This window comes from Semicossyphus pulcher, unplaced genomic scaffold (genome assembly GCF_022749685.1).
Source record: "Semicossyphus pulcher isolate SPU_LCO1_2020_fin unplaced genomic scaffold, fSemPul1.0.p SCAF_20, whole genome shotgun sequence".
Lineage (NCBI taxonomy): Eukaryota > Metazoa > Chordata > Actinopteri > Labriformes > Labridae > Semicossyphus > Semicossyphus pulcher.
In genome coordinates this window covers 19,039,740-19,051,932 of record NW_027211694.1, presented here as the reverse complement: position 1 = coordinate 19,051,932, position 12,193 = coordinate 19,039,740, and the positions used below count along the sequence as shown (strand labels likewise).

The following is a 12,193-nucleotide window of genomic DNA, read 5'->3' as shown; positions in this document are numbered from 1 at the left end:
TACTCCCACACACACACACGCACACACACACACACATACACACCTGACCGCCAAAGAGAGCCAAGTGAGTGAATGAGGATCAGGATGGCCGCTGTCACATGACGGCGTTTGTGCGTAATCTCCTTCAGACTGGGAGGTCCGCTTTGAAGCTCGTCTTACACCCTGATCCACAGTGACACACATGCAGGACACCATGAGGCCAGATCACCTTCAAACAGACTCAAGTTACTCTCCAGTTTATAAACTTGTCCTACATCGTGTAAAATAAAGAAACAGTTTGTGACACGTGAAGACAAGACAACAAAGCTTTTAGAGGTTTTAATTATTAGACGGTGACTTCGATGGTCCTTTAATGATCACAGAAGCGTTTAAAACAGTACAAAATCTAGCGTCTTCACCTCATAGTGTAATATTGTAGTAGTAATATAACATTCTTTGATAGCTCCTATTGTAAAACTGTATCAGAGAATCCCGGTGGTGTTCCAGGGTCTCTGGGTCATCGCTCTGTTTGTATACAAACCATTCGCTGCTGTGCGTAAAGAGTCTCCACCTCCCTCCATCCAAATAGGGACAGCTCAGACACTCCTCCTCCTCCCGCTGCTCTCTCTCTCTCTACCCCGCCTCCCCTCGTCCTCTCTTCCTCCCTAGATCCAGGCTGATGCAATGCTCATCTTTATAAAAGGGTGAGTCCCCACCCCTCCTCCAGCAGAACTGGGTCTTCCCTCCGAGCGCATCGCATCTCTGGGAATTTTGGGTTTCAATAGAAATAAATCTAAATTCTTTCGGTTGTTACGCGCGGGTCGGTTTGTTCTAACAGTACTTTTATTTATTTCTTGAGTTGTTACAGCTGCCGTTTGAGTCAGATCCTGTTTGGTAAATAGGCGTCTCCGTTCGTTTTTCAATTCATTCATATTCAGCCAAAAGTACACTCAAGGATCAGGCGGATTTTGTGAAGAAATCGTCCGGATTTTTGCTGTTTCTTTCTTGTCTGAAAGGATTTTACAGGCATCCTGCCACATCTCATAAGGTAAGAACACCGGCATCTTCTGATTTACACCTCTGAGTATGTGGGCGGCTCAGTCTATGAAAGAGAACTGTATTCTTCCAGGATGCCAACATCCTACCCAATCTGGTTTCCTATTTTTACACAATTACCTCATTAACTGTCGTTGTTAATTCTATTTTGAATGTCACTTAATTAAAAGTAGATGCGTTACAAGCAAGTTTGGGCTAATTAGTCGGTGTGGAAAGTATTTCCATTACTGTGAGCCATATTTAACGTGTGGCTCTCTTTCATAAAGAGCCAGAAATGTCCGTTCTGAAAGGCCTGAGGCGTTCTTTCTTACCAGGTCAGTCTTGGTCCAAATAAATAAATAAATAATGCGTGACAGTGATGCTGCAGTGCCGGACTCGTGTCTGGATGTGGATCAGGGATGTGTCACTGCCTCACAGATAAATAAACACAAGCTGAATGAAAAGGGCACAAATGTAAACCGGTTTCTCTGTGTGCGTAATTTGAAAAGACTCTCATCATAATCTGTGTTGATTCAGAGCGCGAGCCTCTGCGCAAAATGGAGAGCCATGCCCATAACGAGACAACACGTGCCATTGTTTCCATTGGAGCCGGCCATGGAAATAATGTCATTAAATGGATCTGGGGTTACGCCTTGTGGACTCTTTGTGGATCTACATGTGCGCACAGCTCAGCCAAGTGAAAAATGTGATATTTTAAAAGAATGTCAGATTTAAAAAATCCACATAAAGCTTTCTTACACTGTTTTCTATTACATAAGTGTTTAAAGAGTATTCTGTCTGTGTAACAATACGCTGACACACCCTGTTTTAAATTCACTTTTTTTCACTGATATGAAATAGAAATGTGCGCAAACTCAGCGGCGCGTACTGCGGTTTTTATCATTCAGCGGGGCTGAGGTGATGTCGGGTGGATGCCGGTCTGGTATTTTTCCACTGCCGGTGCGTCAGCCCCCAATCCACCCTCCCCCCTCCCCCCTCCCTCTTCGAATCCTCCGCCCCCCTCCATAGAGTAGTCACATGATGCATGAGCAGGCTGCGGCGCGCGCCTCCTCACTACAATATTGATTATTCTAAAGGAAACGTGAACGCGCAGGTCTAGAAATGAAATAAAGGCTGGGGCGCGTTGGCATGACGCAGGGAGCAGGAATGCGTAATAAATTATAACCTTGGCTCTTTTTTCTGCTCTGAATTGTTCAGTATGAAACAGCCGACTGCCAAAACAGAGATGAGCCGTTTCAACATCTCCCCTGAGGAAGACAGCAGCAGCACCAACAGCAATGACTACACCTACCAGGACTGTCCAAAGAAGGTCCCACTGGGCGGGTGAGAGAGGCTCGAAAAATGTGTCTGAACACAAAATAAACACAAAAATCTGAAGATTAAACTCTAAATTCTCTTTTTTTTTCTTTTAAAGCCAATACTCTGACAATGACGCAGAGAGTCAAAATTTCCTTCCTGAACACAACCTGGGCAAGAAGAAGTACGAGACTGAATACGTAAGAGCTTCTCTTATTCCGAACCTCTTTTGTCTTCTTCAGTAACGTTTGTTATTGTGTCCTTATTTCCTCTCTGTGATTGCCTCCTTTGTCTACAGCACCAGGGCAATGCCTCCTTCGGCATGTCTGTCTTCAACCTGGGGAACGCCATCATGGGCAGTGGCATCCTGGGTCTGTCCTACGCTATGGCCAACACTGGAATTGCCCTGTTTGTGTAAGTAACAGCTTTGTCGCTGGTAATAAAAAGGCAAGATTCAGGATTTAGAGAAAGGCAGATCTTGAAGTAAAAGTCAAACAGGAGGGAGAGTTTCAAAGTGAAGGAAAGCTGCTTCTCGGGCTGGACAAAGTTTTGTTTCATAATCTCGCAGGTGCGGTTTTGTCTGTTGCGTCAAGGCTGCGTGTCATGATGTACTCAGCTCTGCCAGCTGTGTGTTTGTGTGCGACCCTGAGCAGCGACAGATTACGTCGGGGTCGAAAGTTTACTAATGCTCGTTGCCGCAGTTTATGTACCCGCTATCGTGTTTGCTCTAGATAAAACTGAGGAGAGAGGGCTCATTTTTGGGAAGGAGGAAAAGGCAAATTAAGGGTTTTTAAAACAGCTCCCCCAACTGGTTATCCAGTGCAATTTCAGATTACGCTCTAGAAATTGTATTTGCACTTTTGCAGCGTATGTGAGCCCTTTTATATCCCTTCTCCACCACCTTCCCACATAAGGAAAACTTAAGAGGCAAAAGGTGTTGTTACCATGGAGCCAGCACCTCATTATTTTGGTGTCTTTTTTTGTAACACAGTCAGAATATGACAAAAGGTTCCCACAGTCGGATGTGACAGGAAGTGGCAGTTGTAGATGTCACTTTACAAAGGCAGGGAGCGGCGTGAGGAAGCAGCTTAGCCGAGCTAATCCCACTGCATTTGGGCCACAGTTACGTAAACTGAGAGCCGACGTATGCTCATGAATGGAGCTCACAGCGTGGCTCACTGTCAGCCGGCGGCCAACAAATCGGAGCCCAACATGTGCGGGAAGTGAGAGATTACAAAACACTGTCTGAAGCTCGTCACCTCAGCAGAAACAGCCCATGAAAAAGATACGTAACCTCCAGCAGAACACAACATGACCTCCCTGTAGAGGTCATCTAAAGCATATATTTGTAGAGTCGCAGCGTACAAAGTGATAAGATATAATGATGTCAGAGGCTTTAAACAGCAGGAGGGTAACGTGTAGCGCGGGTCTCAAATGTGCAGGAGATTAATTTTCACCTGGATTATTAATACCCAGACGCACTGTGCTGGCTCTGCAGCGTCCCAAGGTTGCTAAGAGGATCCCGCACAGGGAAACCTTTCGTCCTCTGCAGCCCCGCTGATGCTGCTCGGGACTCACCGAACCTGCAGACCAATGCTGCATTCAAGGTCTTTGCTGAACAGGCAGGGAAAATGTGGGAAAATGCAGGTTCTGGTCACATTGGATGATTTTTACCGACTTAGTCGTGAAAAGCTGCAGACTCTTGGGTCTTAAAGTCAACCGGGTCGATATTCTCTGATGGCTGAGAATCTTTCTTGCAATGAATCCAAAAAAAATGTGCATGTTGAGTCCTTAAAGGCAGCAGGAACAGGTGTAATCATTTGTACCTGCAGGCAGATTCTTCCATAGACATTACAAGGGTAATCCGTCGCGCAGGGGAGTGGGTGACCTTCACGTTAGCTAGACATGCATATGTTTACCACCGTTGGGGAAATACGTTTGACATTGAATTGGCCTTTAAAGCACATGTTTAATACAAGTGTTCATTCTAAAGATCAGAGCATGAAACAAGAAGCACGTCAGCAACGACCAGCAACAGTTTGAACCTTGTCGTAAATCAGCAATCAGCTAAATATCCCTCTTGTCTGTTTACAGGATTCTCCTCGTGGCCGTCGCCATCTTCTCCTTATATTCTGTCCACTTGCTGCTGAAAACGGCTAACGAAGGAGGTGAGTCCGTCAGAGAGGCATGTATCAAAACTTCCCAATAGCGCCTTCACATCTATCTGAATGCTAATCTTCCTCTTTGTGTATTTCCTCCAGGTGCACTGGTGTACGAGCAGCTCGGTTACAAAGCCTTCGGGATGCCAGGAAAGCTCGCCGCTTCCATCTCAATCACCATGCAAAACATCGGAGGTGAGGGAGGCATTTTTAGCCACAAACAAAACTTATTTTTTACGTGTTATGTAACTATAATTGAACTACTTCTCTATATTTATCCATGTGTTTATTCCACGAAGTAAAACACTGTTGCTCTGTGTCTTAACGTACTGCATGAGAGGGGGAAAAAAAGAGAGAAGGGAAAACAGGAATCTTGGATGGAAACCAGTTTGTGTGTGTGTTTGGAACGTAGAGAAGCTTCCAGTAAAAACTTGAGTCATTCCACAAGCATGTGTTTTTTTCTTTCATTGGAAACACTCAGCCCCTCACTAAACTTAGACATTGTAACATTGTGTAACTTCACTGTTTTGTAGTGGAGTTCCCTTCTAGGCATGACGGCGCCTTTTTTTTTTCTTTTTTTTTTTACAAGTGGAATGTACTCAGTGCAGTTTTATTCTTCTTCACAGCCATGTCGAGCTACCTCTACATCGTCAAATACGAGCTGCCCATCGTCATCCAGTCTTTTGTTGGAAACAGCAACGGGTGAGTTACAGAAAGTTTTATTAACTTTAAAGTTGTCAGTTTGTTCTCTTTGGCGCCACCTATGGCGATAAATTTCGGGAGCACACTTCCCAGATATCCAGACAGTGTCTCATGTGTGACGTCCACGGTTGGCTCCGGTTGTAACTCTTGATTTTCCTGGCTGACGGTCGTTTTCCTTTTTAGACTGTTTGCTTCATCTGAGCGTTGAATTTTCGGATTTTGACTATTTTTGAAGTTGTATCTGTAGTCATCGATCTTTTCTTTGTTTGTTCAGCCATAGTAGATTACTGTTTACTCGCAACACTTGCAGAGAGCGGAAAAGCAGCCGCTTAGCTCCGCCTACCCTCTCTGGCAGACCAACCACTGCTGGCTTGCAAATTGTGTTTTTTTTTTTGTGTTTTCATTGTGTTACCTCATTCAGCGATAGAGACTTAACAGACATTTATTTACATGAAAATCTTTGTGATCATCACTGTAAAACTCAGGTCTTGAAATTTAAAACAAAGGTGTCTCTGTCCTCGTGTCCAACAGTCAAAGTGGTTTTAAGATGGCTGATCTTTAAAGGGGCCCTGCAGGGTTTCCTTGTAAACAAACAAAAGCTTTGTTTACAAAAGAGGGGCCCTCTCATAAAAACATTGCACAGCTCCCGTAGTGGTTAAAAACTCCACAGTGCAGCTTTAAATTTAGCAAACCAGGACGCAGCAATTAGGGTTTTATTATAATCACTACTCGATGTTTCTTTGGTTTTTATATGTGACGTGGATTCTTCGCAGAAAAAAAACAGCATGAAAATCTTGCTGCATTTAACGCAGAATAAATGTAACTTAATTGTTTACATTTTTACGAGTTTGGTAAATTAATGAATGTGATTAGAAGCAATAAAAAAACACCTCTTGACAGAACAGATATTTCTAAATGAGGTGTACAAAGAGAGCAGGAACGGCTGGCAGAGGCACTCGAGGTGAAGTGGCACATCAAGCAAAATGGCTGCCGGTTGTTTTTCAAGTGTCTGTTTGAGGAGAAAGGGAGGAAAGGGTGGGGGCTCTTTTAAAGGGGACGGACAGTGCTTAGTCTCTGAGTGCGGCCCCCCCTTCAAAGAGTCCTTTTAGAAGAAGCAGCCGCCGGTGCCGCATCGAGACAGAGCTCGGGATGAGCTCACCGCGACCTCTCTTCAAGTTTGAAAAATTGATGCGGTTCGGCTTCTCTGTGCGGCTTTGTTGAATCTATTTGTGAGGGCGATGCAGTCGTTCAGTTCGAGTCAGCTTGACATGTTGATGTTGGTAAAGCTTTGACTTGACAGGCGGTGTCAGAGCGGCAGCTGAAGGGTTTGATCAGGCCTGAAGATGCAGATATAAAAGATGTGTTTGAAATGAGGGGTCGACTTACTCTCAGTGCGAGGCAGTAAATCAAAGCGAATGTATATATTGAAATAAAGGCTAAAAACATGTCAAAAACACTGGTGCGTCTTAAAAAAGATGACAAAAAGATACTGCCAACCAAACCCCTGGTTAATAATTGAGTATTTTTTCTAACATAGTTTTCTGTCCTGTTGCGTTTCAGAGAATGGTACACTAACGGGGACTACCTGGTGCTGATAGTGACGGTCCTCATTATCCTGCCCCTATCGCTGCTCAGGAACTTGGGTAAGAAGTGTGTGTGTGTGTGTGTGTGTGTGTGTGTGTGTGTTGTTAAATCAGATGTATATCTGGTAAAGAAGTAGTGATTCATGTGTGTAAGACTTCAAAAGTCTTAGTTCAAAGCTCTGAATGATGTGACAAAAGCCTCAAAACAAAAACCCCACATAAAATAAAAACAGCAGCTCATGTTGTGTTTCGTTTCCCCCCATCAGGTTACCTTGGATACACCAGTGGTTTGTCTCTGCTGTGTATGGTGTTCTTTCTGATTGTGGTGAGTAAAAGCCACCTGTTTCCTCAGTCATCTCACACACACACACACACACTGACACACACACTCCTGCACACCGGATGAGTCTTGAACCAATTTAATCATTTACGTGAAATCAGTGGCTTCCCTCCTTCCAGCACAGTAGAAGAGTAGGATCTATTATTTGACAAATACAATTAGCTAGAGTATTCAAACACTGGGACACGCTAAAATAATGAATTAACTTGGCTGCAACTGAGGTAGCCTTAGAATGTTTCAGATATTGAATTTTTTTCTTCTAGTTTTGACAAGAAGAATACAAACAAATGTAAAGATCAACTGAATATATGCCCAAACTGTTTGCGAATTTAGCCCTAAATGTGTTGTCTCGCCTTGAAGGTTATCATCAAGAAGTTCCAGATCCCGTGCCCTCTGCCCGAGGACATCAACGCTCTGAACGAAACGTTCAGCAAAGTGCTGAACGCAACTTTGCCCCAACTGAACACTACCGCCGTGGACTACAGCGAGGACGCTTGCACGCCGAAATACTTTGTCTTCAACTCTCAGGTAAAGCTCGTTGACGTGCAAAAGATTTCAAGAATCTAATTTGTAATAAAAAGACAATTTTTTGCGGTATTTTGGTGTAGATTTTGAATTTGTTGCGTTGTTTCTCCAGACGGTCTACGCCGTTCCCATCCTGACCTTCGCCTTCGTGTGCCACCCGGCCATCCTGCCCATGTACGAGGAGCTTAAAGAGTGAGTGTTTCATCGTGTTCGCCCAAACTACAAACCACTGCTGATCACATTTTCAAACTCACGAGTTTGTCTGAAAACTGTGTTTTAATAAAGCATACCTTACTTTCCCGCCCAAACAGCCGGTCCCGCAGCAAGATGCAAGGTGTTGCTAACGTGTCCTTCCTGGCAATGTTCATCATGTACCTGCTGGCTGCTCTCTTCGGATATCTGACCTTCAACAGTGAGTCTCAATTAAAATACATTTACCTAACATATGGTGGCAGACAGAGAGTTTCTTGCTACAGTTCAGTTTAAGGGAAATTATATGGCATCAAAAATGTGCAAAAATTCTTTAAACACAGAAAAAAAATCCATCTCACCGGTGTGGGTTTACAAGCGGTCACTGTCCCTGACTGTTAGGGCAGATAAATCTTTCAAAGTCAAGAGGAAGAAGCTTCCGGATACAAATTAAATATCCCTCCTGGAACACAGTGCTCAGCTCAGACCTGTTACGCAAGACTGTGAACAAAAACACCTGCTGCAACTGGCCGATGTGGCACCGTGTTTGTATTCCTGTTTGTCATGGGAGGAACGTTCCAGGAACATCAAACTTGTTATACAAGAGCGCGATAGCGAGCAAAGAGAGAGCAAAGACTCCCATAACCGTTGTGTCTGGACAGAACCTGATTTTGGCTGTTATGTGCGTCAGGGCGAGTAGAGATTGAGAAATCACCATCAATGTTTGTTCTGACCTACTTGGCAGGTTTGACATCTTTAAGACAAACTATGAATGTGTGGGTGGGAGCGAAATACACTACAACAGTAAAAACGGTCAAACACTTTATTAGGCAACGGTAAATTAAGCCAAATATAGGACGGTTTGGTTTGGTGTTTTTAGCTTATTTTGCTAACCTCGCCAAGCTAACATGCTCTTGACGGCATTGCTAACATGCTAAACTTTAGCGCGTTACTTTTCTTACCAATAAAGTTTCTTTACCATGGCTTAGTTTGGCTGTTAGCATGCTAACATTCGCTAACTAGCCCTAGAACAAAAAGGCAAAGCACATTTTCCACACATTTTTCTTTCAGCTAACATGACATCTCATGCAGTTCTTATTCAGTTCAGTGTCTTATGTTGAGTTATTGAAGAGTACAGGCTTTGGTTCTAAATGCTCTGTTTTGTCTGTCTCCACAGTCCACGTTGAGCCTGAGCTGCTGCACACTTACTCCAAGATCTACAAGGCCGACGTGCTCCTGCTGATCGTCCGTCTGGCTGTGCTGACCGCCGTCACCCTCACTGTCCCCGTGGTGCTTTTCCCTGTAAGAGATCAAGCTTAACGCAAATTATTAAGGTCCCAAGAGTTTACTAGATCATGTAGGCTAACCTCTCATGTCTCTCTGTGTAGATTCGTACCTCTGTCAACCAGCTGCTGTGCGCCTCAAAGGAATTCAGCTGGATCCGCCACACCATCATCACTATGGTCCTGCTGGCCGGCACCAACGCCCTGGTCATCTTTGTCCCCACCATCAGGGACATCTTTGGCTTCATCGGTAGGTGACTTACATGTGGATAAAGAGGTATAATAGCGCCATAAAAAACCTTAATGTGACTAACATGAGAATTTTCTTTCCCTCACGCAGGCGCCTCTGCTGCTGCTATGCTCATCTTCATCCTGCCCTCGGCTTTCTACATCAAACTGGTCAAGAAGGAGTCCATGAAGTCCGTGCAAAAGATTGGGGTAAGAAGTTACTCCTCACATCTATAGCCATGTTTGAGACTTAGAATATCACCAGAAAGTCATTAGGGGCATTTTAGACTGTTAAAGTCATAATGAAGCAGTTAGGCATCTTGGATATTAGATTTGTTAACTGTTTTGGTGAGACTATCATATCTGTCAGTTTGACATGAAGCTGTAGCCCGTTAGCTCAGCTAGCTTGGCCCCATTAAACGACCAACATTTGGTTAGCAGCTCTGACGTCATGATGTTACATCTTGTTTGTTTGATACAAACAACAATTTGGATGTTGTTTGCTCGACTTTTTTCAGCTAAACTAAGTAGCTAATATTTAACAGCATGGAAAGAGGCAAAAAAGTGAACAAGCATTTTACCAAAAGCTGCTCAGCGTTACCGCGTTAGCTAAATGTGAATTGTTTCCCCTCTCCAGGCCACCGCCTTCCTGCTGTGCGGCTTCGTGGTCATGATCGGCAGCATGAGCCTCATCATCCTGGACTGGATCCACAACGCCTCCGCCAGCCCGGACGCACACGCCGACGGACACTAAACCTCCACCTCTCCTGCTGCGTCCTGCCGAGGAGAGAAGGAGGCTCTCGGCGCTGGACTGCTACAACCGCGCAACCAACAAAGATCGAAAACTTATTGTAAAACAAAGAAAAACACAAGAACTCACTTGATGCTCGGCTTTGACTTCCTGAGCGACAAACCATGCCATTCCAAGAGAATGTATCCGAACTTTGTACAGTATGCTGTTATAGGCCACAAAGATGGTGTTTTACTTGTTTCTCTTTTTATCGTATCTTTTTCATCGTTTTTGCTCGTTTTTATTTTTTATGTTCTTTTTGTAGTTATGGTACAGCTTAAAACAAATATTTGAAGGTGCCTCAAATCAGAGACGACATAGTGGTAGAGTTCAAAGAGCAGCTGACACTCAGGTACGGTGTTATGTGTGTGTGGCTGTGACCTCAGAGCTCGGCAACGACAAAATCCTGCTGAGAAAAGTGTTCGAATCTCGTGAAGAACGACAAGAAGAGGCAACAGACTTGAACGTTTTATCCTCCTCAAGGACGATTAAGTTCCTTCCAACATTTGTTGTTTTGTTTTTTCTTTTTTACTTTGCCAAAAATGTATTTGTAAAGCATCTTTGTATATTTAAAAGCACTTACTGTTCAGCACACTTGTGGAGAAAAAAAATTGATTGTCAGTTTTCACAGGCGAGGCTTACCACACCGCCTATTCAGTATTCGTACGAAGGTTTTGTGACCTTGCTTATAGTGTCAGCTTTTCCTTGTAAAACATAGTGTAAGTAAACAGAACCTGCCTTTCAAACCCGACACTGGGAGCTGCAGAGTCTCTCGTGAGAGGACTCTTCTGAAACTGTATTTACTCTTTATAACCTGCTGAAGATCTTGTTGGAACAGCGTGTGCAGCGACGACACTACTGCTTAGAGAGTTCCTCGTCCCCACTCAGGGGAGGGGGAAACTTAAAGATTTTTTCTTTATGGGAGAATACTTTGAATCTGACCACATGCAGTGGTTGTAATATACCTGTTAAACTTGCAAAAAACCTAAAAACTAGAAGTCCGGTGTGCTCTCGAACGCCGACAACCAAACGACAACACAGAAAGCTAAGGAGAGCGCTGTCACAATGTTTTGAGTGTTTTTACGTGCGTTTGCGCCGTTTTATGCTTTCAAAATGTTTCACAATGAAGAAGTTGTTAGCTCGGCGCGGGCTTGTTTCCGGTCGAGCCGTGAACCTGTCATCTTGACGGTGTCACTGTGCTTCCAACACTAACTTAACACGTCACCGAACTGTTATTGTCCAACATCTATTTATGGAAGACCGTGAAATCAATGTAATTTAATCTATTTTACTATATTTATATAATATTGTATGTATATATATATGTATATATATCTATTGAGTTCAACTGTATATACGCTTTGTTTTGTTTGAACTTTTTTTTTTTTACAATAATGCGTTGGAGCTGTAAAACAAAAAACCCCAAAGCTGGTGAATTTGTGATATTGAATCGGCTCCGACACACTGGAGCTTCAGCTGTTCATCTCTGTTAAGACTGACTGAAATATCCTACTGTGTTGATCTGTGTTACATATGGAAGCCACTGATACAGCGGCTGCAGTCCGTTTCCTTTTTGGCCCCTGAACACAAACCTGGATCAGCTAAATGGTCTTTACGCACACGTTGGTTGGAGAGTACGTCAGCCATCTCATGACCTCAGGAGCAAAGAGGGCTTTGCCCGCCAGTGTTACACTCTTGTTTCAATGAAACACTATGTATATCGTGTAAATAATGTCCGAATAAAATCAAAGATACTCTATGACATGGACTGTTGGTGCTCTTTGTGTCCTGTTTACGATTCTTTTTGTCTCACCAGAGTTTGTGAATGTGGTTTATGAGGACATAAATTGGTCTTGTATCCTGTTCCTTATAAATTGGTCAGATTCTGACCAGGTTATGAGAGCTTGTCAACAACACCAGCGGCCACTAGGGGGCGTTATTAACAAAAATGGCTCATTTTATTAGAAAAAGTATGAATGGTTTAGATTTTAAGGAAAACATGCTCTTAAATTTATGACCAGAGGATTCATTTCATAAAGTTTGTTCATTTACACTTACACAAA

At 43.5% G+C, this 12,193-nt stretch overlaps 1 protein-coding gene across 1 annotated transcript; it reads left to right on the top strand.

The window, feature by feature from the left end:
- Window positions 1–718: 718 nt before the first annotated feature.
- On the top strand, window positions 719–11,892 carry slc38a2 (solute carrier family 38 member 2). The gene is made up of 16 exons (XM_069670700.1): window positions 719–1,027; window positions 2,233–2,358; window positions 2,450–2,531; window positions 2,630–2,745; window positions 4,426–4,499; window positions 4,593–4,685; window positions 5,117–5,192; window positions 6,753–6,835; window positions 7,042–7,100; window positions 7,476–7,643; window positions 7,753–7,832; window positions 7,952–8,052; window positions 9,007–9,131; window positions 9,218–9,362; window positions 9,453–9,550; window positions 9,978–11,892. The coding sequence occupies exons 2-16, from the start codon at window positions 2,234–2,236 to the stop codon at window positions 10,092–10,094; spliced, it is 1,542 nt and encodes a 513-aa protein (XP_069526801.1). The 5' UTR covers window positions 719–1,027; window position 2,233; the 3' UTR covers window positions 10,095–11,892.
- Window positions 11,893–12,193: the final 301 nt, after the last annotated feature.

Bases quoted from the DNA above. Each gene is read 5' to 3' on its own strand.
- slc38a2 (XM_069670700.1), top strand. From the start codon at position 2,234: ATGAAACAGCCGACTGCCAAAACAGAGATGAGCCGTTTCAACATCTCC. The intron at 4,686-5,116 runs GTGAGGGAGGCA...TCTTCTTCACAG, and splicing joins CACCATGCAAAACATCGGAG to CCATGTCGAGCTACCTCTAC. The intron at 6,836-7,041 runs GTAAGAAGTGTG...TCCCCCCATCAG, and splicing joins ATCGCTGCTCAGGAACTTGG to GTTACCTTGGATACACCAGT.